Genomic DNA, 27,590 nt, shown 5'->3' on the forward strand with positions numbered 1-27,590 from the left:
GGCTCCTTGAAGTTACAGAGACAATTATTTGAGCCCCCGCTTTGCAACAAATGCCTGACATTCACATACAACAATCACGAGCTGGTTTACAGATGTGGAAATGTCGTCTCCTCAATTTTACTTCATGGTATTACAATCCATTCTGTCAACAAAAACCTTTCAAAGAGGCACAAAACTCTTGGGAGGCAGGGTGGGAGGTAAAGAAAAGGAAAGAAATAGATAATACAGTGCGGCTACAGTTCCTCTCACAAATGAAATGGTGCCTCAACTGTTTCCCCAGATGACTGAAGAGCTTCCAGATTGGCTTAATGTGGGAGCTCAACACATTCTCTCTCACACAAAGGAATCTGAGCTGGCTGCAAGTACAGCTTCTAGAACAGATGTTCTTAATTTGTGGTCGACAGATCCCTGATGCAAAATTTTAAACGTGCATGACAGTTTTCTAGAGAGTATTCAGCTTTCTTTGTATTCTCAAAGTGATCCATGTCCCAAAAAGTTAAGAACCACTGATCTTAATTAAAGAGGGTTTGAAAGCAAACTGACTAGATTGAAGCTCTGGCCATGGGTTGTGCAAAGAAAGCTTTTTATTTGAGAACACCTAGATACTTTTGGAAATGTTCTTGTTGGATCACAAACAACCTGATTGACAGTCTATCTCCAACAGCCACAAACACAGCAAACAGTCCTGTCCTGCAGACCATACAGGGTACATCTAGAGGGTTCTACTTGCATCACCCACACTTCCAGTCCTGTGAAACAACTGTCTTGGGCATGAGAAGGGCCAGGATAGGCCAGGTGAATGTCAGGCTGCCCAGCAACCCCCATCCCAAACCAACCTCCCAGGCCATGGGCCCAAGTCCCTGCAGGAAAATGCTAATAGGTAGAACAGGTAGAACATGTAGACACAAACATCTAGTTTATTTTTTCTGACGGTAACCAAAGTCAGCAAAAGAAACAACAAAACTTCAGTGCCCTAGAAATCCTCCTGGATTCAATGACAACACATCAATGGCCGGGCACAGGGTTGGATTCCTTTTATGAAATCACCTCATAATCTCTCATCATCCCAGGACAGGACAGTGCCTTTTGGGACTGCCTGAATCTTTAATAGCTACACCACATTTTCTCATCCTTTAAGTCATGACAGACAGGTTATCTCTCTCCAAGAGCATCAGGTTAGATGCTCTTTCCCTCTTACAAACTGTCAGGTGGAGCGAGAATCACGACATCGTTCATTTAACTGTGGAGTCTGGGATGCTGGCTGAAGGCATTCCAGGAAGGACTGGAGGGTGATTGTGCTAAAGGGCTGCTCACTGCTCATTTCACTGCATGCCGCTTTTCTCACTTTGGTTGGGAGTCTGAAGGACCATGTAATCACAGAGAAGATTAGAGCCCCCTGTGAAATCAATCACTGCCTTTAGATCTCCACAAAGACCTGTTCTCCAATAGCGCATGCGTTTCTCTGTGAGCTGTATTCACATCAGCGCCGGAGCCTCAGAAAGAATGCGTGTTTACACTCTGTACTCTCCAATGGGTAATATTTATCATAGAAATCTAATACATATTCTTCAGTCTTGAATCCAAACTTCTGGTACAGTAGCATAGCGGGGTTGCTTGCTGAGACGTGAAGGGTTACGTCCTTGCCCATGCAGGTCTGCCAAAAGAGTGGAAAAATACAAGATAAAAATGGAAAGTCCTGAGGGAAAATGAGTAGGTAAAGAAACGCTTTTAAGTGTAGGCAGTTAGTTATGGAAACTGGAGAAATCAGAGACTGAGGCTGAGACATTGCAACACCTAGCAACAGCTGGAAACAGAATGACATTTTGCTGCTGATCAAAACATTCACAAGACCAAGGAAACTGATAGTATTCTGGGTGTTTTTTATTTTTCTTTGAAGCAAAGGGTCAATGGAGATATTGTTATTGTCAGCTTTATTATTTACAACTCAATTACCTTTAAATACGTCAAACATTTCAATACCCAACACTATGAAAACCTTGAATAAATACAGAACAAAATACGTTTTGCTTTTTAAAACTAGATGTTATCTTGTACCTCCCCAAAACCTGTAAAAATTCCTTTACTAGGCCTGCTAAATTACATGCACAAACATGAAATATTAAGAATGTAATTATAAAACCTGAGGCCCTTGTATAGACCTTCTGAATCCCAAAGTCCACCTTCTGTCTCTCTAAAACTGACAGAATTAGCTTCTTAGAACTGAGATTTCTACATTCAGCTTTGACCTAATCTTAGGGGAAAAGAGTAACAATCATTCTATCAACACAAGGCAAGTCCTTAGATTCTTTAATCAGCTACACAGAGTAAGGTGTCCCAAAAGTCATACCATTTAAGAACTTACTTTTTAATAAAGAAGGCACTGAAATACTGAAGTTGATAGAGCCCTTGAGATTTATAACCCATGGTTCTCTCAGGCCTCTAAGAACTCCTCTGTTGACAGTCATCTGATAGCTACCTGCTTTCTCTGCTTAACTTCCATGTGTATCCACAGGCATTTTTAGGACAAGAGAACACTTACCAGTATGCCAGGGACAAGAGCACCTTGTGAGTTTTTAAAGCAAATTTTGTGGGGTCATGTTAGTGTTTGCTAGATTGCAAATATACGTGATCTCACCATGGCCATCATTGAGTGCCAGCGACTGTGTGCCACCTATGTTTGGGCCCTCAGGTGTATGGTCTGGCTGGAGGGGAAGCTGTCCACCTGCAAAGATGAACCACTCCCCCAGTGGCCTCGCAAACACTCAGCAGGGACTGACTCTGTACCAGCCCTCATGTTGGGCACCAAGGACACACACACACAAGGACAGAGTACTATTCCTGCCCTGTCTTCAGGCCCTTACCAGTGACAGGTAAGGCAGCAAATCCTCTAAGTGCTCTCCTAGGTTAAAAAGATGCATACTGAGAGATCAACTCTTGTGCATGAGAATGGGGCAGAGAAAGGGAGTGCTGTAGAAATAACTGAGAAACTCTCAAGAGAAAACCACCACCCAAAGTAGCACATATTAATTACTCAGTGAGTGATTTACATAGTCACTGCCTAAGGAGAGAAGGAAAGCAATTTCTAGGAAAATGGTTCTCAAGGTTCCTGCCAACATTTGGGAATTATTAAGCAAGTTTCATTAAAAATTGGAGAAACAACTTTTATCATCTTCATCTCCTTTTTAAAAGGAATCTTGCCTGCATAACATATAATCCGCCATACCAAATGGTTTCTAAGTAAAAGTTGACTAAAAAAAATTCTAGGGGAAAAAAATCCTTGCATGTTTTTTGATGTTGGTGTATGGTGTATTTTCTTCAAAGGTGATATAAATATATCAAAGGATGAATTATAATTCAATAGTAGAATCAAATCTTAGAAGGTTCATATCAGCCTTATACAGTGATAGTAAAATTAAAAACTATCAGCAAAAATAAAATACGTAGCTAGGCACGGTAGCTCATGACCATAATCCCAGCACTTGGGAGGCTGAGGTGGGAGGATTGCTTGAACCCAGGAGTTCAAGCACAGACCAGGCAACACAGTGAGACCCTGTCCCTACAAAAAATAAGCCAGGCATGGCAGTGTGCACCTGTGGTCCTGGCTACCCAGAAGGCTGAGGTGGGAAAATCACTTGAGCCCAGGAGGTTGAGGCTGCAGTGAGCTATGATTGTGCAACTCCAGCCTGGGTGACAGAATGAGACCCTGTCTCAAAAAAACATACATACATTCTAACTGATACAATTGTGCTAAAATGTTTACAAATATTTAAAAAAATAAAAATAATAGTCCTACCCTCACTTCTCTGAGCTGCGAAGGTGATGATCCTAAGAGCAGTAGCTATTACTAATATGAATAGTCCACCCTAAAGCTCTTGCTTTTGGTATTTTCTCATTTTATTTACTACACATGTTCACAAACTGGTATCTATGAAACCTGAGTCTGAATAATAATCTTATTTTAGAGGGTCGGAGATTTTTGTCTGTGTGCTTTGGTAATCTCATGAATGCTGATGACTGGCTTTCTTCACTTGGTTTCCAAGGAAACCATTCCATTGGGCCATGCTGGGAAGGGCTAGCTCAGCTTCATTCCTCCTCCAGTTGTTCAGGGGAGCCCAGACGCAGGTGATAAATCATAAACACAGACAACTTACCTGAATCAGATGATAGATCATGAAAGTTGCAATCCCTGCTCTTCTCCATTCAGGGTGGACAAACAGAAATGAAATGTAAGCTTCATTGTATTTCACATCAGGAACCATGAAGCCAAAGGCAATGATGACTTTTTTATAAAGAACAACAACACTGAAGTCTGGGTACTGCAGACACTCAGACAGGTCAATGCCTAAAGAAAAGAAACCATCGGAGACTCAAACCACATGCCTTTGAGACTTAAGGAACACCAAGCTGTTCAGCATGTACATATAGCTACACCTGCATGCTAAAAAAAAAAAACCACCAAAACTGGAGGTAACATAGAGACCACACATCCAGATCATAAAAATAAGAGTGAATTTTAGAAAATATTGAAATTACATAGTATTTTCTAAAAGAAGAGTGGCAGAATAGGGTAGGTAGCAGTGCACGGGTTCAGAATTGGACACAGCTGGCTTTGAACTCAGCCTCCTCTACCATGTGTGGCTTGGCACATTTCAAACTGTCTCACAGACTCCGTTTCTGCAATGTGTAAGATGAAGAGCATATCTAGACCTGACAGGGTTAAGTAAAGATCCCCCGAGAGTGTTCTATCACATCCGTTACCCCACACACATATAATTTATAAGCTCTTTTGTACAAATGCTACCTTTCACAATAAATAAGTAAAATACGGTTCTGTGCATAATGTATGGAAGGCACCCAACATAAGGGCAGGAAGCAGGAGATGCTCTCAGAATGTTACTTTTGGCTCAATATGACTCCCAAAAGAATGAGTGCAGCTCTGCCACCACATTCACGGTTTTGGGACTTTGTGACAATAAAGACGACACAGCTCTATCTTGATGAAATCATATCTAACATCTGAAAGACATGTATTATTTCCTTTAGGTTTCAAGGCAGCGTGGGAAAGCAGATCCACAAAGAACAGTTTATATTTAGCAATGAAAATGTGTTCCTTTAATTAATGACTTTGATCTTCAGAGGCAATTTTGTTAAGGCTGATAAAATGACAAATTATATTGGGTTTACCCTTATTCTCACAGTCTGTGATCAGGTTATTTAGCTTTTAAAAAACACCTTCTGGCTGTACTAATACTCTCTAAGGAACAGCTAAATAAACAAAACAAAGAATTATTAAGTCAAAAACAAAAGTGTCCAAACACGCCCAAGCTACCAGTCTGTGTATCTTTGATAGACATTACCTGGTATCTAAATATATGCAGAAGCAAAACAGGATGAATCTTTTACTCTGGAAGCAGAGACAAACAGGGAAGAGAAACAAACAAAAACACTGTTTATTGCTGGCTTCTTCTAGATTTTAGGAAAGCAAGAGGTATTTGTATTTTAATATTTCCATGTTAGCAGAGACAAACTAAATGAAATCATAAATAAAAATCTTAAGGATATCACATAAACTAATTTTAAAAATTGCTAGAATGGACCGTACAGAAAAATGACCTGCCTGGTTTGGGAGGGGGAACATACCAGGCCAAAAAAACTCCTGACACATGGAGTTGATCGTTGGGATGTGATTTGGCCGCACATAACAGTAATCGAGAGGTGCGTCGGGCTCCGGTGTCCAGTGAGGGTCGCTCCTGTGCAGGTGGGAACGAATCTGTGACAGGAGCTGCAGTTTGGGTGGCTTTGTTTCATAATCACGCCTCCGGTACCACAGAAGATAAACAAATTCAAGTCAAGAAAAATACCTGGTATTATTCCTAGCTTTTTGACTCATATAAACTCTTTGATCTGCTTGAAACTTTAAAGTAACCTACACTGTTTTACACGAAGCTGGCTTGATTATGGCTATACTTTTATGTATGAAATCTAAAATTCACTCTGAACATTCATCAGGCCAAAGCCCTCTGTACCCACCAGGGACTGGGCTAGGTGCCTTCATGAACAAAGTGAGGAAACAGATACAGCATCAGATTCACCCCGAGGAGTCAGACATGAGGATGCATCTCCAGTGCCTTGGAGGCCAGAAGAGGGAACACTCAACTTCGTGGGGCATTTGGGGAACACCAGAGACAAAGTGAGCTTGGAGCAGGCTCACAAACTGCTTCTCACTGTGCCTGCCCAGGAATGTGGTGCTGGCATGGAGGGTCAGGGTGATCATGGAGCTGCAGGGCAACTGTAGTGCAATGAGTGCAATAATGTGCTCTCATTTACAGTGCCAGACACTGCTGGGACCTCTCTAGCAAGCTCAGCTTCCATTTCATTGCCTGGACAATGACATTCATTATTGGAAACTGTTTCATATACATCCAGTCCAGATGGAGGCTCAACTGAGATGTCTTTCACATTTTTTCATTTCAGACTACTAAAAATATACATCTTTAGTATTTAAAATAACATAATGAGGGCCAGGCCCAGTGGCTCATGCCTGTAATCCCAGCACTTTGGGAGGCCAAGCTGGGCGGATCACTTGAGGTCAGGAGTTCAAGACCAGCTTGGCCAACATGGTGAAACTCTGTCTCTGCTAAAAATACAAAAATTAGCTGGGCTTGGTGGTGCAGCCTGTAATCCCAGCTACTTGAGAGGCTGAGGCAAGAGAATTCCCTGAACCCCGGAGGCGAAGGTTACAGTGAGCCAAGATTGCACCACTGCACCCCAGCATGGGTGGCAGGGCGAAGAGTCTGTCTCAAAAAATAATAATAATAATAAATAAAATAATGATTATGATCATCACAAAGCAATCTTTCAGTTAATTTATTTTTGCTTTTTAAGTTTCTTTCAAAGGACCATGTTCTCTGCAAAAAAGTAGAGTTGAAACAAGCAAAGGACAAAACTGGAGGTGAAGCACAGAACTCAGTCCTTGCCAATGTTGCTCACAGTTTGTGATCTTTATTCTCTCCAACAGGAGAACAGGGCACAGAAACCACAATCATTATCCCTCATGACACACCTGACATCACACCTCTAGTTCTCCATATACCTGATATAAGGTTTCAAGATCCGAGAGGTATAAGGGCTGACAATACTCTGGTCCACAGCCATATCTTCTGATCCCACCAAGCGATACAAAAATTTGGTGGTCTGGTGTCGAAATCCCTTCCTGGACGGCAAGGAAGTCTATGAGAAAGAAACACTGGTTATATAGAAATACTCAGGCTGGGCACAGTGGCTCATGCCTGTAATCCCAACACTTTGGGAGGCTGAGGCGGGCAGATCATAAGGTCAGAAGATCGAGACCATCCTGGCTAACACGGTAAAACCCCGTCTCTACTAAAAATACAAAAATTAGCCGGCCGTGGTGGCAGGTGCGCCTGTAGTCCCAGCTACTTGGGAGGCTGGGGCAGGAGAATGGCGTGAACCCAGGAGGTGGAGCTTGCAGTGAGCCGAGATCGCACCACTGCACTCCAGCCTGGGCGACAAAACAAGACTCCATCTCAAAAAAAAAAAAAAAGAAAGAAAGAAAGAAAAAGAAAAAAAGAAAGAAAGAAAATTACTCTGAGGATTGGTTAATTTCCATATATAATTAGTATCATATTTTTATGTGTCAAAAAGTAGGTCTTTTTGTATTACTTATTTGGAAAGCTCAAATTTCAATACAAAGTTTGTAGACACCTTTGCATAAAACTAGACACAAAAAACCCCAGCTGTTTAAAATCAAAATAATAATTTTAAAATTATGAAGCCATTAAAAAATTTTTTTAACTCATTAGAGTGAGTGAGAAGCAGGATTGAACACTGGATTTGCAGCTTCTCTAGGCTTCACTTTGTCTATATTATGCCTTCAACCCATTCACTAAATATTAACCAGCACTAGTATCAAGTAGGTAACACACACATGAGTCATATTATATGATCGCTCTGTTATCCAAAGAGCCACTGGGGCCAACTACTACTGTATATAGAATTTTTGAAATACATCTCTGATATGGTTTGGCTCTGTGTTCCCAGACAAATCTCATCTGGAATTGTATTCCCTTAATTGCTTTGTGCTATGGGAGGGACCTCGTGGGAGATAATTTGAATCATGGGGGCAGTTTCCACCATACTGTTCTCACAATAGTCAATAAGTCTCACAAGATCTGATGTGTTTTTTTTAATCAGGGATTTCTGCTTTTGCATCTTCCTCATTTGTTTCTTGCCACTGCCCACTAAGAAGTGTCTTTTGCCTCCTGCCATGATTCTGAGGCCTACCCAGCCATGTGGAACTGTAAGTCCAATTCAACCTCTTTTTCTTCCCAGTCTTGGGTATGTCTTTATTAGCAGCATGAAAATGGGCTAATATAATAAATTGGTACCAGGAGTGGGGTGTTGCTGAAAAGATATCTGAAAATGTGGAAATGACTTTGGAACTGGGTATTAGGCAGAGGCTGAAACAGTTTGTAGGGCTCATAAGAAGACAGGAAAATGTGGGAAAGTTTGGAACTTCCTAGAGACCTGTTGAATGGCTTTGACAAAAATGCTGATAGTGATATGAACAATAAGGTCCAGGCTGAGGTGGTCTCAGATGGAGAAGAGGAACTTGTTGGGAATTGGAGAAAAGGTGACTCTTACTATGTTTTATCAAACAGACTGGCAGCATTTTGCCACTGCCCTAGAGATCTGTGGAACTCTGAAATTGAGAGAGATGATTTAGGGTATCTAGTGGAAGAAATTTCTAAGCAGCAGAGCATTCAAGAGGGGACTTGAAAGCCAGGCATGGTGGCTCATGCCTGTAATCCTAGCACTATGGGAGACTGAGGTGGGCGGATCACCTGAGGTTAGGAGTTCAAGACCAGCCTGGCCCAACATGGTGAAACCCTGTCTCTACTAAAAATACAAAAAGTAGCCAGGCATAGTGGCACACACCTGTAATCCCAGCTACTTGGGAGGCTGAGGCAGGAGAATCACTTGAACCTGGGAGGCAGAGGTTGCAGTGAGCCGAGATCACAACACTGCACTCCAGCCTGGACAACAGAGCAAGACTCTGTCTCAAAAAAAAAAAAAAGTGACTTGGGTGCTATTAAAAGCATTCCATTTTAAAACGGAAACAGAACATAAAAGTTCAGAAAATTTGCAGCCTGACAATGCAGCAGAAAAGAAAAACCTATTTTTTGAGGAGAAATTCAAGCTGGCCACAGAAATTTACATAAGTAACAAGGAGCCGAATGTTAATCCCCAAGACAATCTCCAGGGCATGCTATAGGTATTCATGGCAGCCCCTCCCATCACAGACCTGGAAGCCTAGAAGGCAGCCTGGGGACTTGCTGCCCTGTGCCCCAGCCGCTCCAGTCATTGCTAAAAGGGGCCAAGGTACAGCTTGGCCCATGGTTTCAGAGGGTGCAAGCCCCAAACCTTGGCAGCTTCCACTTTGTGTTAAGCCTGAGGGTGCACAGAAGTCCAGAATTGAGGTTTGGGAACCTCCACCTAGATTTCAGAAGACGTATGGAAACACCTGGATGCCCAGGCAAAAGTTTGCTGTCAGGGCAGGGCCCTCATGGAAAATCTCTGCTAGGGCAGTGCAGAGGGGAAATGTGGGGTTGGAGCCCCCACACAGAGTCCCTACTGGGGCACTGCCTAGTGGAGCTGTGAGAAGAGGGCCACTGTCCTCCAGACCCCAGAATGACAGATCCACCAATAGCTTGCACTGTGCAACTGGAAAAGTTGGACACTCAATGCCAGCCCATGAAAGCAGCCAGGAAGGGGGCTATACCCTGCAAAGCCACAGGGGTGGAGCTGCCTAAGACTTTGGGAACCTACCTCTTGCATCAGTGTGACCTGGATGTAAGATAAGGAGTCAAACAAATTAGTTTGTTTTCAGCAGCGTGAAAACAAACTAATACAATCTCTTTTCCAGTGAATAAATTTGACAAAAATGGGAGTGATGTAGAATATCATCCCTAAAATAAATCTCAGTAGCAGAGAGGTCTCATCAGGGGTTCAATGAGGAAGAGGCCTCTGTTCCCTAGGAAGGTATCCTAACAGACTTGGTAGATTTTATATGTTTCATTTCAAACCCCAAGAGCTGGCCTGGAAATACGTTGTTCTTCAATGACTGCCGCTCCAGGGCTCTCAGTCATGTACTAACAGAACATGTGCAATTAGCGCTTTATAGCAAAGAAATTGGATGGAAGATTAAAGGCACATTTATAAAGTTGTTTGCAAAGGGTTGGATGAAGTTTAAAAACTTGTTTTTGTAGAATCAGTTTGCTCTTAACCTAGAAAATAACTTTGTTAAAAGGAAAGAGCAAGATTCCTTCCATTATAATTTGCTTTCATACCTTCCCAAACTGGACACCAAAATTTTCAAAGGCCAACTTTGAATTCTTCCAAGGCTTAAAGTCAGTTTCAAGGTAAAACTGAAAAGTGTGGTATGTAATTTCTAAATACAGCCACTAACAATTCCTCCACCCCTACTAAGTGGCTCCTCATACCAAAAGGCAGGATAAATTTCCCCACCCCCTGAAGCTGGGTGGACCTTATGAATGGCTCTGACCAATCAGAAAGTAGCAGAAATAACTTTCTGGGACTTTTGAGTCTAGGTCTTAAGACAACTGGTAGCTTGCTTCCACTTTTTCCCTCTTGGAGTCCAGCTAGACCAGTTAATAACTAGAGGCCACAGGGAGATTGACTCTGGAGGAAGAGAGGCTCTCCTGGTCATTCCAATCCCAAACTAGCTCCCAGGTTAATGCAGCACATGAGCGACCCCAGCCTTCAGCCCACTAAGTAAAGAACCACCCAGCAGTGCCCAGTCAATCCACAGAATCAGAAAAAAGATACAGGGATCAAAAGCCACTAAGTTTTGGAGTGGTTTATAATGCAGCAACAAATAACTGAAACACCAGCCACTGAACTACTTACTGCACACAGAATACTCTCATTATCTGGTTAATGTCTCAAGGTAAGTTCTGGGAAGCTCCATCAAAGTTATACAGCTCCCTAACTTCTTCCCACTCTAGTGTAAACCACTCCCAATGCTGCCTGGATCCACTACCTCCCACTGGTCTCTCTGCTCCCACTCTTACACCCATACTATCCACTCTCGACACAGAAGCCAGAGTCTTCTAAAAACATAAATTCACTTCTCTCGATCAAAACTCTGACATGGCTTCCTACCATATGTTCAGAATGCAGTTCAAACTCCTTACTTACAACCTGCAGGATACTGCAGGATCTGGCCCCTGTCACCCTAGCAGCCTCATTAGCCACCAACCCCTTCCCTCTGCCATCACTAGGTTCCAGCCACATACACCAACCCAACTCCTGCCTTAGGGCCTGTGCCTGGGCCTTCCACCCTGGCCCTTCATCACCCTGGCTCCTGTTGTGGACTTAGTTCACGTGCAGCCTCCTCAGAGAGGCCGTCCTGAACCCCCATAGAGCAGTGCTCCTGCCCACTACTCCTCCACTGTCCCCACGTTCACTCTGCATGACGTAATCTTATTTGCCTGGTGAGCTAGTTAATGTCAGCTCCCTGCTCAAGGATGTCCCCTGCCTAAGGACAGGGACCTACTCTGTCTTAGTTCACAGCAGATCCCCTGCTAGAATAGCGCTTGGCACTCTTTTTTTTTTTTGAGACAAAGTCTCACTCTGTTGCCCAAGCTGGAATGCAGAGGTGTCATCTCAGCTCACTGCAACCTCCACCTCCCGGATTCAAGTGATTCTCCTGCCTCAGCCTCTTGAGTAGCTGGGACTACAGGCACGCGCCACCATGCCTGGCTAATTTTTGTATTTTTTTGGTAGAGATGAGGTTTCCTCATGTTGCCCAGGCTGGTCTCAAACTCCTGAGCTCAAGTGATCTGCCTCCCTTGGCCTCCCAAAGTGCTGGGATTACAGGTTTGAGCCATGTTACGGCTCTTGGTGTATGTTATGTACTTGACTTACATTTGCTGAATGGTAAAGTGTGGGAAAAAAAGCATCCCGAGGTCAAATAAGTGAGAAAAAATGTTAAATGAGTTTCTTTAAACTTCTAGTTCTAAACAAAATGGAGAGCTAGGTGGGCTGCTTGGTCCCTTTCCAAGCCCATCTGAAAGATGCTACAGACAGGAGAGGGAAGGCAAAACACAAGGCTGGGAGAAAGCCCGGGGAGGCGACGGGTGGCTGGGTATGAGTGAGGCAGCAGAGTAGAGAGGGCAGAAAAAGACTCTGCCCCGCAGATGGGTCAGGGGCTGCTTGGTTAAGCCATCTCCTCCCCCGAGCACTTCTCTGGGAGAGGTAGATCGCTGCCAATCAACACCAGAGCGGCACTAGAACCTTCCTGGGTGAGGGTGGACACCACTCTGGGCAGCCCCTGAGCATCCCACAGTCCTAGGAAGCAACACCAGAGGGAGATCAAAAGCAGCACCTGGGCGTGAGGTCCTGGGAGGTTCCCTGAGAGAAGAGGGTGGCTGATTGTGGGAAAAAGAGAGGATGAGAAATGGTTTTGCCCAGAATCTCCCATTTTGCTAAACTTGCTGACAGGATCAAAAGCTAGGAACCAGGCTTTTGCTCTCTCCCCCAGGTGTAAACTTCCAGCAAAGGTAGCTGAAAACACTAAGGGGGTATGAGCTCACAGGGGAAAAAAAAATCAACACCCATAAATAAAAAGTGCAAGAAAATCGTCGGGCACGGTGGCTCATGCCTGTAATCCCAACACTCTGGGAGGCCAAGGTTGGTGGATCACCTGAGGTCAGGAGTTCGAGACCAGCCTGGCCAACATGATGAAACCCCCATCTCTAATAAAAATACAAAAATTAGCTGGGTGTGGTGGCGGGCGCCTGTAATCCCAGCTACTTGGGTGTCTGAGGCAGAAGAACTGCTTGAACCCAGGAGGCAGAGGTTGCAGTGAGCCGAGATCGCATCACTATACTCCAGCCTGGGTGACAACAGTAAAAATCCACCTCAAAAAAAAAAAAAAATTCAAGAAAACAAAAGGATAACAAACTAAACAAGCTATTACAGGAAAAGGCACACTTAATTTACCAAACAGACAAGAATTTTAAAGTATAATAGTCATCAAAGAAATGCTAATCAAAACTGCAGTGAGGTACTACACTTCCTACTCACTAGGATGGCTATAATACAAAAGACAGACAACAACAATATGGCAAGCATGTGTGGAGAAATCAGAATCTTCATACCCTGCTTGGTGGGAATGTAAAATGGCACAGCCACTTTGGAAGACAGTCTAGCAATTCTTCAAAAAGTTAAACATAGAGTTACATTTGACCCAGCAATTCCACTCCTAGATCTACACCCAGAGAAATAAAAATGTGTCCACACAAAAACTTGTATACATATGTTCAAAGCAGTATTTATGTTCATAGTCGAAAGGTAGAAACAACCCAAAAGTCCATCAACTGATGAATGGATAAACCAAATGTGGTCTATCCATACAACGGAATATTAAGCCATATTTAGGAATACTAATATATGTTACAATATGGATGAATCTTGAAAACATTATGCTAAGTGAAAGAAAGTGTTCACCAAAGGCCACATATTATATGACTCCATTTATGTGAAATGTCCAGAGTACATAAATCTACAGAGGCAGAAAGTCAATTGATGGGCAGTAGGAATAGGGAGTTTTGGGTAGTAACAGCTAAAGGGTTCAGGGCTTCTTTCTGGGTTAACAAAATGTTCTAAAATTGATTATGGTTCAACTTTGTGAATATATTAGGAACCCGTCAACTGTACACTTTAAATAGGTGAATTGTAAGGTATAAGGTATAAGCTTAATAAAGCTGTTACGGAAGTAAAAGCATAAGAAATAGCCTCCAAGGTAATGGAGGAGCCTGGAAGCAGGAATGAGTAGTTATGAAGCATCTCTTATTCATTACCAGATATTAAACACATGATCACTGAAATAAAGCACTCAACAAATGATGTCAGGGACCGGCTAAGGATTTTGTTTAAAAAGCAAAAGAAAAGAAAAAAAAAAAAAAGAAGTAATGGTGTTAACATCCATATTCAGAGTCCAGAAGAGGAAAAGATAAAGGAGGAACATATTTAAAGAACCAATAATGGGGAATTCCTAGATCACAGCAGCATATCCAAGGACTTCTGGTTTCCAGTCTGGCAGGCAAGAAGCTTAGAAGTCATTCCTCCAGTCTAACAAGTAAACCACTGAACAAAGTGAAAAATCAAGAACTCTTGTAGATCTGTAAAAGACATGAGATAACAAGGCAAACCACTGCCCTCAAATCTGGAGAGAAAGAGAATCACAGCACATGGGAGCAGAGCCTCTGTGGGAACCAGCATCAGGGCGGGAAAGCCCTGAAGAACTGAAAATTGCTGAAGGCTCAATGCGGACAAGTCTAAGGATAAAAACTCCACTCCACAAGGTTTACCTCCAGAAGTTGGACCAGGTTCTCACAGTGAATATCAAAGAAAACTCCCCTCTTGATTCCAGATGGAGAAGGGGAAAAGGAACCATCTTAAAATAAAACACAGCATTGTGTTCTTAGTAACACCTGCCCTCAGGAGAAGTTATTTTTATCAGAGCCTAACCTATTGGGATTTAATCAGAGCCTAACTCACCTGGGGGAAGAGAAATACCTAACTTCACACCCTCTAGCCATCCTGTCCCAGCTGACCAGACAGAAAACTGAGAAGCACTTTTAGTCCACAGCCCAGAGCACAGGCTCAAAAAAGACTGAGAACTACTCACAGAGCTATAGAGGGCTTTCCCTGCCCACACCTCCCACATTTCCAACAGCCTACTTATCACAGCTCCTCTTACCCAGAACATCATCTTTGGCTTTCAACAAAAAATTACAAGGTATAAAGGCAAAAAAACACAGCTTGAAGAAACAGAACAAACATCAGAACCAGACTGAGATATGGCAAAGATGTTACAACTACTGGACTGGGAATTTAAAATATACGCACACCTCAGAGACGTTGCAGGATCAGTGCCAGACCACTGCAGTAAAGTGAATGTCATAATAAAGCAAGCTGCACAAGTTTTTGGTGTCCCAGTGCATATAAAAATTATGTTTAAGGCCGGGTGTGGTGGCTCATGCCTGTAATACCAGCACATTGGGAGGCCGAAGTGGGAGGACTGCATGAGCCCAGGAAGTCAACTGACAGCCACAGTGAGCCATGATTGTGCCACTACACTCCAGTCTGGGTGACAGCGAGACACTGTCTCAAAAAAAAAAAAAAAAAAAAAAAAAAGGGGGCCAGGCGTAGTGGCTCACACCTGTAATCCCAGCACTTTGGGAGGCCGAGGCGGGCGGATCACAAGGTCAGGAGTTCAAGACCAGCCTGGCCAATGTGGTGAAATCCCATCTCTACTAAAAATACAAAAATTAGCTGGGCGTGGTGGCATGCACCTTTAGTCCCAGCTACTCAGGAGGCTGAGGCAGAAGAATCGCTTGAACCCAGGAGGCGGAGGCTGCAGTGAGCCGAGATCACACCACTGCACTCCAGCCTGGGTGACAGAGTGAGACTCTATCTCAAATAAAAAAAAAAAAAGTTGACACTATATTGTTGTTGTGTGCAATAACAGCATTATGTCTAAGAAAAAAATGTATGACTTAATTTTAAATACTTTATTGTTAAAAAATGCCAATTATCATCTGAGCCTTCAGTGAGTCAATCATTTTATTGGTAGAGGCTCTTGCCTCAATATTGATGGTTGCCAACTGATCAGGGTGGTGGTGGCTGCTGAAGGTTGGGATGGCTGGGGTAATTTCTTAAAATAAGACAACAATGAAGTATGCCACATTGACCTGCTCTTCCTTTCACAAAAGATATTGGTTTTTTTTGAGACAGAGTCTTGCCCTGTTGCCTAGGCTGGAGTGCAGGGGTACGATCGCAGCTAACTGAAACCTCCACCTCCCAGATTCAAGCGATTCTCCTGCCTCAGCCTCCCAAGTAGCTGGGACTACAGCCTGGCTAATTTTTGTATTTTCAGTAGAGACAGGGTTTCACTATGTTGGCCAGGCTGGTCTCAAACTCCTGACCTCAGGTGATCTGCCTGCCTCGGCCTCCCAAAGTGCTGGGATTACAGGCGTGAGCCACTGTGCCTGGCCATGTGATACTGTTTGATAGCATTTCACCCACAACATAACTTCTTTCAAAATCTGAGTCACTGTGCCACTAACTTATCAACTAAGTTTATGCAATATTCTAAATCTTTTGTTGTGAAATTTCAACAATTTTCATAGCATCTTTAGCAGGAGTAGATAGCATCTCAAAAAACCACTTCCTTTGCTCATCCATAAGAAGCAACCCTTATCCATTCAAGTTTTATCATGACATTTATCGGTCACATCTTCAGGCTCCACTTCTAATTCTAGTTCTCTTGCTCTTTCCACATCCACAGTGACTTCTTCCACTGAAGTCTTGAACCCCTCAAAAGTCATCCATGAGGCTTGGAATCAACTTCTTCCAAACTCCTGTAAATGTTGAAATTTTGATTCCTCCCATGAATCACAAATGTTCTTAATGCATCTAGAATGGTGAATCCTTTCCAGAAGGTTTTCAATGTCTTTGCCCAGATCCATCAGAGGAATCACTATATCTAAAATAGCAATAGCCTTACAAAAAGTCTTAAGTGGTAAGACTTGAAAGTCAAAATTACTCCTTGATCCATGGGTTACAGAATGGATGTTGTTTTAGCAGGCATGAAAATAATACTAATCTTATACCTCTCCATCAGAACTCTTGGGTGACCAGGTACATTGTCAATGAGCAGTAATTGTTTGAAAATAATCTTTCTCAGGCTGGGCGCAGTGGCTCACGCCTGTAATCCCAGCACTTTGGGAGGCCGAGGCGGGTGGATCACAAGGTCAGGAGATCGAGGCCCTCCTGGCTAACACGGTGAAACCCTGTCTCTACTAAAAAAAATACAAAAAATAAGCTGGGCGTGGTGGCGGGCGCCTGTAGTCCCAGCTACTCGGGAGGCTGAGGCAGGAGAATGGCGTGAACCCGGGAGGTAGAGCTTGCAGTGAGCCGAGATCGCACCACTGCACTCTAGCCTGGGCGACAGAGTGAGACTCCGTCTCAAAAAAAAAAAAAAAAAAAAAAAAAAAAGAAAATAATCTTTTTCTCTGAGTAGTAGCTTTCAATAGTGGGCTTAGAATATTCAGTAAACCATGCTGTAAACAGATATGCTATCATCCAAGCTTTGCTGCTATATTTATAGAGCACAGCCAGGGTAGATTCAGGGTAATTTATAAGGGCCCTAACATTTTTGGAAGAGTAAATAATCATTGGCTCCAACTGAAAGTCACCAGTTGCATTAGCCCCTAACAAGACAGTTGGCTTGCCCTTTGAAGCTCTGAAGCTAGGCACTGACTTCTCTCTAACTACGAAAGTCCTAGGTGGCATCTTCTTCAAATAGAAGGCTGTTTGTTTCATCTACAGTGAACCTCTTGCTTAGTGTAGCCACTTCCATCAATGATCTTAGCTAGGTCTTCTAGATAACGTGTTGCTGCTTCTACATTAGCAAATGCTGCTTTAACTTGCACTCTTTTGTGTTATAGAGCTGACTTCTTTCCTAAACCTCATGAACCAACCTCTGCTAGCTTCCAACTTTTCTTCCGTAGCTTCCTCCCTTCTCCAAGCCTTTACAGAATTCAAGAGTTAAGGCCTTACTCTGGATTAGGCTTTGGCTTAAGGGAATACTGTGGCTGGTTTGATCTTCTATCCAGACCACTCAAACTTTCTCCATATCAGCAATAAGGCTACTTCGATTTTTTATCAGTCGTGCACTCACTGGAGTAGCACCTTTAATGACCTTCAAGAACTTTTCCTTTGCATTCACACCTTGGCTAACTGTTTGGCACAAGAGGCCTAGCTTTCGGCCTACCTCTGCTTTTGAAATGCTTTCCTCCCTAAACTTAATCATTTCTAGTTTTTTATTTAAAGTGAGAGAAGTATAACTCTTCCTTTTACTTGAACACTTAAAGGCCATTATAGGGTTAACTGACCTAATTCCAATATTGTTGTCTCAGGGAACAGGGAGCCCCAAGGAGAGGGAGAAACATGGGGAACAGCTGGTTAGTGCAACAGTCAGAAAACACACATTTACCGTTAAGTTCATTGTCTCATACGGGTGTGGTTCATGGTGCTCCAAAACAATTACAATAGTAACATCAAAGTTCACTGATCACAGATCACCATAAGATATAATAATAATGAAAAAGTTGGGAAGTAATGCAAAAACTACCAAAACGTGAGACACAGAAAGTAAGCACACACTGCTAGAAAAATGGTGCCAACAGACTTGCTCAACATAAGATTGTCACAAACCTTCCATTTGTACAAAATGCAGTATCTGTGAAGTGCAATACAGCAATGTGAATAAAACAAGGTATGCCTATAATATGTTTAATATGTTAAGGGCTTAATGGACAAAGTACACAATATGCAAGAACAGATGGGCAATTAAAGAGATGAAAACTCTGAAAATGAATCAAAAAGAAATGCTGGAGATAAAAAACACTGTAACCAATATAAAGGTTGCCTTTGATGATGGGCTTATTTGTAGACTGGACAAGGCTGAGTAAAGAATCTCTGAACTTGAGGATTTGTCAGTAAAAACTTCCAAAACTGAAAAGCGACGACAAAAAAGATGAAAAAAAGAAAAAACAGACTATCCGAGAACTGTGGAAAACTACAAAAGGTGTAATAAACACACACTGCGAATACCAGAAGACAGAAAGGAACAGAAGAAATATTTGAAGCAATAATGACTGAGAATATCCCCAATTTAATGTCAGACACCAAACCACACATTCAGGAAGCTCAGCAAACACCAAGCAGAATAAATGCCAAGAAGCACATAAAATACCTCTGACCAAAAGAACAAGAGTTGTGAAGTAAGACAAATGAGAACAAACACAATTTCTATGTTTTGGATATGCTGGAAAATAAAAAAATAGAAAAAAGAAAACAAAGCTTTAAAAAGAGAAAATAAAAGACAGTTAACATGCATTAATTAAAGATAAAAAACAAAGAGAAAATTCTGAAAGTTTTAGGAGATGGGAGAATAAAACAAGGAGGCCACTTAATTGATGAGAAACAAATTTTTTTTTTTTTTTTTTTTTTTTTTTTTGAGAGAGAATCTCGCCCAATCACCCAGGCTGGAGTGCAGTGGCATGATCTCAGCTCACTGTAACCTCCACCTCCCTGATTCAAGTGATTCTCAAGCCTCAGCCTCCCAAGCAGCTGGGATTATAGGCATGCGCCATCAGGCCTGGCTAATTTTTTTATTTTTAGTAGAGACTGGGTTTCACCATATTGTCCAGGCTGGTCTCAAATTCCTGGCCTCAAGTGATCTGCCTGCCTCGGCCTCCCAAAGTGCTTACAGGCATGAGCCACTGCGCCCAGTCAAAAATTTCTATTTCTTATCAATACCGGGGTTCTCAGGAGTGACACTGTATGTAAGATGATAATGAAGTCATAATTTCAAAATATCAACGGAAAAAACAAAATAACAATTTTATATGACTGCTATCATTTAAATGAAAAAGTGAAATGAAGATATTCTTAGTCGTATAAGTTTTCAAAATTAACCTCAAAAAGCCCATATTTTTAAAGAACTGTTAGAGAAAGCAGTCCAGCAAGAAATTAACCTAGAAAGAAACAATAGGACGAGTGAATAATTTAGTAAAGATTTATGTTATTTAAATAAGCAATGCAAAAGAAAAAAGAGATGAGTGCATGAAAATGTACTTTTTTGTTTGGGGGGACAACCACATGATATTAAAAAAAGAATAAGGAAAAATAAATGTATCAAGTTAGGACTTGTAAAAAGAATAAAAATAGAATGTATAACTTTCTTTATGGTACAGAATCAACATCACATAGACTATTTTGTCTGATCATAATACAACATTAGAAATCACATCAATTACCAAAACATAGCTTAAAATTCTCATATATCTGAAAACTAAAAAACAGAACTAAATAACCTTTGGGTTATAGAGGAAATAATGAGAAAAATAACAAAATGCCAAGTACTGATTGGAAATAAAATCACATCATTTCAAAAGTCAAGAATCACAGCTAAAGCAGCACTTATTGAGAAATTTATAGCTACGAATACATTCAAAGAATAAATATAAAACAAGAATATGGATTGAATAAATGCATTTACAGCCACTCCCTGTGTAAATACATTAAAATTTATACTAAAATTCCAAGTTAAGACCGGGTTAAAACACAAGCATATAAAGCTTTACTACTTTCCGAAATCCCACTAAAACTACAGAAGCTGACTTAATTAGAATAGTAACTGGTAAACAGATGGACAAATAGTAATTGATTTAACACCAAAATCCCGAAGTGGCTTTGGGTAGGCTAAATGAGAACTAACCCAATCTATACTGCAGAACCCGCTAAAATCCAGGCAGCAGCAGCAGATTCCTCTGGAACTGGGACCAAATGGGACAATAAAATAAGGAGCAGGCAAACACCATGTGGAAAGCAGTATAATCCCCAGATCCTTCCACTCCCTCTTGCCGGGTGGCTGCCCTCCCCCAGAAGCCAGGAGGTCTGATCTCTAGAGAAGTAACAGGAGATCCAGATGGAGGGCTGAGGTGTGAGTGCCTGACAAGCTGAATGCTAAGGTCCCTCTTCCCCAACTTGGCAACCAGCATCCTGAGCCCAGAAGATTATTCTCTGGGGACTCTGACTAGCTTCAAAGAAAAGACCTAAAGGAAGTGCAGTGGTCCTCAACAGAGGTCTCACCTAGACAATGTGGCTGTGTATGGAATTCCAGGTTCAACCTCACTTAATCAAGGTCTTTTCAGTATGTTGGTCTCAAATTTTACTTCCCATGCAGCTTTTCTCAGGAAGCCATTAAGAACAAGGGAATAAACCTATAACAAGGTAAAGATGGGCCACAGGAAACAGGAGATCAAATACAGAGGAGGGCAAAAGAATCTCCAGTGAGGGGAGATCCCAGCACCTCTGCTGAGTTTCACAACAAAAGGGTGAACAAGTGTGACCCAAGGGGCAGACATACTGTAGAAAGTAGAAAGTTTCCTCTTCGAAGTTTTCCTTCTTGTTAAAGAATAAATCATAAGTGTTGAAAATAATAGTTTCTTTTAAAGACTTTCTTCAAGCCTCCTTGCCTTGTGCTAATAACTCTTTGTTAAGCCCTATCCTATGTAACCGTTGGACATGCTCACAGGCACATTCCAGCCCACAGTCTATGCCCCTTCCTTATTTGGAAATGTTATTGCTTCCTTAAACCTTTTGTAAGCAACTTCTTTGTTCTTCCCTGCACTTACCTATTTAGGAAAGTTTTAGGCTGTTAGCAAATCGGGTATCAGTTTAAGATTGTGAGGTCCCGCTCCAGCCAATGGATGCAGGACACAGCAGTAAGGGATAAATATGTCTGCTTTTCCTTTGTTCAAGTGTGCTCTCGCCTTTGTTCCATCTGTGATTGAGCACCCTTTCTACAGAAAGTAAAGATGGCCTTGCTGAGATACCTTTTGTCTCTGTGCTGACTTTTCTTCGCAGCACCGATTATCTATTTCTAACAATTTTGGTATTTCTAACACATACTGAGGCTATCATCCTTAAGTCCTTGCTGCCACTGACCATCTTTTAAACCTAGGGTGTCGTGGCCCAGAATCTTATCTATGCTCAGCTTGTCTTTACCACGTACGGGTGAGCCTCCTGTACACCACCCATGCCCACCCCAAGGACCAGCTGATGATGCTCACTCCACAAATAACTGCTTTGACCTTCTGCAAGCTGGAAGAAAGCTGTCAGCTCAGGCAGGAAATACAGAGGATCCCACTTCCTCTGCCCAGATTCTGCCGCATCTCTGGTATACATCACAGCCCTGGCTGATGCATACACTATGGTGAGCCTCATGTTTCCCAGGATTCCCTAGTGACCTTGGCCAGTGACTTCCCCAGAAGGGGTTCATGGTAGCTGAAGCCAGAACATCACTGTAAGTATTAGTTTCCCAGGGCTGTAGGAACAAAGCACCACAAACTGGGTGGCTTAAAACAACAGGAATTTATTGTCTCACAGTTCTAGAAGTCACAGTGTGGGCAGGGCTATGTTCTCTTGGGTACGCACTAGGGAAGAATTTCTTCTGTGCCCTTCTCTTAGCTCCTGGTGCTGCCGACAATCCTTGGTGGTCCTGGCTAATTATTATCTGTAAAGGGCCTATTTCCAGATAAGGTTGCATTCATAGGTACCAGGGTTGGGACTTCAACATATGCTTTAGGGGGACACAATTCAGTCCACAACAATGACCCAGAATAACCATTTAGCTTATCCTCTCCAGGAAACCTCATCTAATAGTGGCAGTTTCCTTACACAGCTAGATTTATGCTTGCTACTCAGTATTTTTTTAAACTGAAAGTATATCGTTTAGAGACATATACATTTAAAAAGCAAATGAATAATTAACACTATAAGTCAAAGTGGCTTCCTCTGGGGGAACAGAAAGTACACAAGAGACTTCTAAGGAGTTTACAGTACTCTTTATCCAGGAGATGAATACATGGGCATTTATTTTATTAATATCTAAACTATACCATATTTCTATGCTGCCTTCTATCTGTATGACACATCTTACAATTTGAAAAATTAAGTATAGGCACTAAACAGACAGGCCCACAAGAATAAGAACAAAGAACAGGTGAATATTGGCCAGGCGCAGTGGCTCATGCCTGTAATCCCAGCACTTTGGGAGGCTGAGGCGATCACTTGAGCCCAGGAGTTCGAGACCAGTCTGGGCAAGATAGTAAGACCCTGTCTCTACTAAAAATAAAAATTAAAAAAAAAAAAAAAATTAGCCGAGTGTGGTAGTGTGTGCCTACAGTACCAGCTACTTGGGAAGCTGAGGTGGGAGAATTGCTTGAGCCTGAGAGTTCGGGGCTGCAGTGAGCTGTGGTTGTGCCACTACATGCCAACCTGCGTGACAGAGACAGACCATGTCTCAAAAAAAAAAAAAAAAAAAGAACAAGTGAATAGATGACTAACAAAAGCATATGAACAAGCAGCAAATGACTTAACAGACCAAAGAAAGCCAATACCTAAGCCAGTGGTGAAGCTAAGCAGGGTGATTTACAAAACACAGCCTCAGGGAAGTGCAGTCACCTAAGGCATCAGGCTTAGAGCCTGGGGGCTATGACTATGGATTGAGAGGCTCTTTAAGAGGTTAAAGCCTCCAATTATACCCCTATAGTAATTATATTGCCCACATCTAGGAAATGATCTTTCCCTTCACAGGCAGAAGACTGGAGAGGCTCAAGAGGGAGATTCTGGACACAGGAAGCCAAGGGTGGGAGTACTGTACCGAAGACAGGGAGAGTCAGTTTACCTCCTAAACGATGGGCTCCTGGGCCCTCCCGACTTGGCTCCTGGTATGCAGGCCAGTTAATACTGTGCTTCCCAGGAAAGATGGGAATTAGGAGAAAAAAGAAAAGAGGATCTATCTGGAGTAGGGATCTTGGTAAACTATAGCCCCCAGGCTAAATCCAGCCCACTGCCCATTTCAGTAGATAAAGTTTTACTGGAACACAGCCACACTCATTCACTATGGCTCTCCAATCACAACAGCAGAGTTGAGGAGTTCCGAATGAGATTTTGTGGCCGGCAAAGCCTAAAATAATTACTATCTGGCAGAAATAGTTATTTCTTTACAGACAAAGTTTGCCAACTTTTTTTCTACAGGGTCCAATATCCAAATAATGGGGAGTTCTAAAATGAGAGAACAGAAAAAATAGAAGATAGGAAATCAAGACTTTTCCATACTCAGGAAAGAAAGTTTCAAATTGAAAGGGCCCACACACCACATGTCCAGCACAAGGAAAGACATAAGCCCTACATATGGCACATCACTGAATAATACCAGAACACCAGCAAAGAGCAGATCCCACTAGCTTCCAGAGAAGAAGAGAGAAAAACATGCAGACTCCAAACAGGCAATTCACAAAGAAACAACCAGGAAATTTAACCTCACCTGTAACCAAAGAAATGTAAATAAAAAACAAGATTTCACTTTACAGCCAGCCAATTAGCAAAACTTAAAGGCTGGTTAGTGTGAAGTGCTGGCAAAGATATAGGGAAATAAGGCCTCTTGTTCCTCCCAGTGGGAGAGTATATGCAGGTAGTTCTAAGTGGAATTAATTGTTCCCAGAAGCATCCACAAAATTAGAGTTCCACCGACCATCCTTTGAGCAACACTGATACCACGCTGATACCACACTGATCCCTTGGCTGCTATTTCTTCATTTTGTCCTATGCAGATGTCTACACACCTTCAGATCCTGTGCAGCACAGTGTCCGAGACACTGTCATGGCCTCAACAAATTTGTCAAAGCTATGACACAAACCAGGTATAGCTATCCTCAGAGAGAGAGAGAGAGAGGGACGGATGAAGAAAACTTATAGGTTATGTTTGAATGCCCAAAGGAAAAGAAAAACTCAGATGTATTCAGGTGTACTTATAATGAACAATTCTGAAAAATAAAGCCCAGGGATTTTTGTATTTTTTTCCCTTGCACTTTACTTTTCTCTTCCCAAATGACTCAGGATTTAAAAGATCACAGCATAGGCCGGGCGCGGTGGCTCACGCCTGTAATCCCAGCACTTTGGGAGGCCAAGGCGGGCGGATCACGAGGTCAGGAGATCGAGACCATCCTGGCTAACACGGTGAAATCCCATCTCTACTAAAAAATACAAAAAATTAGCTGGGCGAGGTGGCGGGCGCCTGTAGTCCCAGCTACTCCGGAGGCTGAGGCAGGAGAATGGCGTGAAACCCGGGGGGCGGAGCCTGCAGTGAGCCGAGATCGCGCCACTGCACTCCAGCCTGGGCGACAGCTAGACTCTGTCTCAAAAAAAAAAAATTAAAAAAATAAAAAAAATAAAAAAAAAGATCACAGCATAACCATGTCCAATGCCTGGTGCTGCCTGCCCCACCTCCACTCCTGCCCCCCACTGGCTTTACAGCAAGTGCTTGCATTCACCTGGTATCGGTCAAGGATTCTGAAGTCCTGACAGGTAGTTCTGTACGTGGCTTGTCCAGCTGGAAGTCTGGAAACTCCTCCTTCTTTGGCTCCATAAATCCCATCAACTAACAGAAGAGCAGCATTAACAACTTGATCCAAGTCAAAAAGTGGTAATCCCCTATCCCTTTTCGCTTGTCTGACAATCAGTTTGCGTTTCAGTCTCCGAGCTTCCGGAGTCATGGCAACAGCACCGGGACAAGCTTCTAGCCTCTTGAGCAGCAGCTTTTCCTCGTAGATGCTCACGGGAGTATACTTGGGCTCTTTCAGCTTTGTGTCCTTCTCCAGCTGAGGCTTCCTCTTTTCTCTAGCCCTTGTTTGCAAAGACGTGTTTGAATCTGTGTCTTCACTGTCAATATCCATCCTGTCGGGTTTTTCCTCCTCACTCTCTACCTCCTGCTTTATCTGTTCAGGGCCTCTGACCTTCTTTCTGCCCCCAATCACTGGCCCAGAAGCTACTGACCCAGCAGGGGGTGGGACGTACTCCATCCCTGGGTCTATGACTCCATCGCCTTCCATCTCATCATCATCTGTGCAGAGTACAAAACAGTGTCATCAAGACATAGGAAGGAAGAAATGCAGAGCACACAGCCCACGGGGTGAGAACTTGTACATTTATACCATGGCCCATAAAAATAAAAGAGCAAAGCAAACAAAGTCTTACCATGAAACAAGGCTTGTGGGGGCATCACATCTGGAATCAGATCTGCTTCTGAAAGCAAGCTAGGTGTGGCAGAATGAGAGGCAGGTGTCCCAGGGGCAGAGAAATCCAGAGAAGGAGAAGGAGACGGGCTTGTCAGCGGGGTGCGGTCAGAGGAGCTCAAGGAGGAAAAGTCAATCACTTCGCCTTTTTCCAGAATCACATCTGGCCTGCGGCCTCGGCTTATGAATTTTACAGGGGTAGAAGACGTGCTCCTGTCAAGAAAGCCAGCGGCCTCCTTCTGGGCTCTTCTAATGTCTTTTGCTTCCTGAGTTCGAGACCTTTTCTCTTTTAATTCCATGGCAGATTCCACAGGATTCCGACTTGCTCGTTTTCTAAGTCCCTCAACAGTAATGATGGGATCTAAAGTTGGTTTTGAGGCTGCTAAGAAAGAATAAATACAGGCTGAGTATCCCTCATCTGAAATGCTTGGGCACAAGCATGTTTTGGATTTCAGATGTTTTCGGCTTTTGGAATATTTGCATTATACTTATTGGCTGAGTATCCCAAACCCAGAAATCCAAAATCTGAAACGCTGCAAACGAGCATTTCCTTTGAGCGTTATGTCGGTGCTCAAAAAGTTTCAGATTTTGGAGTGTTTTTGATTTTGGATTTTCAGATTTGGATTGCTCAACCCATATCTACATTTTAAAATAACTACTCAACTTTAGTTTCTTTTGCTAATTTATTATTATGAATAATATCATGTTCAATAAAGAGAAATGTTCAATGAATGCCCTAAACTAAAAAAGACTTAGATATCTCTTGAGAAAAAATAAGTTATACTGCAAATTTAAACAAATAAATACTATCTTTCACCTACTGGAACTGGCAAACATTAAAAGTTTAGGCAGGCGTGGTGGTGCACGCCTCTTAATCCCAGCACTTTGGGAGGATGAGGTGGGCAGATTTTGAGCCTGGGAGATGGTGGCTGCAGTGAGCCAAAAAAAGTTTGATAAAGCTCAGTAAATGTATGGGGAAATGGGCATTTTCATGGGCATTTCAATGGGCACTTTTTTTTTTTTTTTGAGACAGGGTCTTGCTCTGTCACCCAGGCTGGAATGTAGTGGTGTCATCTCGGCTCACTGCAACCTCTGCCTCCTGGGTTCAAGCAATTCTCCTGCCTCAGCTTCCTGAGAAGCTGGGATTACAGGCATGGGCCATCACGCCCGGCTGATTTTTGTATTTTTGTACAAATGGGGTTTCATCATGTTGGCCAGGCTGGTCTCGAACTCCTGACCTCAGACGATCCACCTGCCTTGGCTTCCCAAAGTACTGGGATTATAGGCATGAGCGACCATGCCTGGCCTTATTACAGTTTCTTGGAGGATAATTTGGCAATCCTGACTAAAATTTTGACTGAATATGCCTTTTGAATGTAGAAACTCCAGGAATTTATCACATTTTCACATGTACACAAATTTGTAGAATTGTAGCACTGTTTAAAGTAACAAAAGGTCAGGCATGATGGCTCACGCCTGTAATCCCAGCACTTTTGGAGGCAGAGGCTGGAGGATCACTTGAGCCCAACAGTTCAAGACCAGCCCAGGAAACACAGTAAGACCCTATCTCTATTACTTTTTTTAAATGTTTTAATTAAAAAATAAATAAATAACAACAAAAAGGTAGAAACAACCAAAATGTCCATCAACAGGAGAATGGTTTAACAAATTATCACATAATTACATAATGGATGTAATGAAATAAAATAGGGTAAATCTACATGTACTGTCATGGAAAGATGTCCAAGACATACTGGTAAGTGTGGCAAAAATGGAAAACTCGTAATAGTACGAGTCCATTTTACTTTTTTAAAAAAGTAAGAAAATGCT

The 27,590-nt window shown here is 42.5% G+C and overlaps 1 protein-coding gene across 1 annotated transcript in view; it reads right to left on the reverse strand.

The window, feature by feature from the left end:
• Positions 1 to 566: 566 nt before the first annotated feature.
• KAT14 (lysine acetyltransferase 14) overlaps positions 567 to 27,590 on the reverse strand; it is a 45,274-nt gene continuing 18,250 nt past the window's right edge. Inside the window, exons 5-10 of the mRNA XM_030826136.1 lie at positions 25,723 to 26,142; positions 25,020 to 25,588; positions 7,094 to 7,230; positions 5,641 to 5,816; positions 4,152 to 4,342; positions 567 to 1,654 (exon numbers count right to left, since the gene is read on the reverse strand). Of these exons, the coding sequence (XP_030681996.1) occupies positions 1,481 to 1,654; positions 4,152 to 4,342; positions 5,641 to 5,816; positions 7,094 to 7,230; positions 25,020 to 25,588; positions 25,723 to 26,142 (1,667 nt within the window). The 3' untranslated portion in view covers positions 567 to 1,480. The remainder of the gene's footprint in view (positions 1,655 to 4,151; positions 4,343 to 5,640; positions 5,817 to 7,093; positions 7,231 to 25,019; positions 25,589 to 25,722; positions 26,143 to 27,590) is intronic.

Source organism: Nomascus leucogenys, chromosome 13 (genome assembly GCF_006542625.1).
Source record: "Nomascus leucogenys isolate Asia chromosome 13, Asia_NLE_v1, whole genome shotgun sequence".
NCBI lineage: Eukaryota > Metazoa > Chordata > Mammalia > Primates > Hylobatidae > Nomascus > Nomascus leucogenys.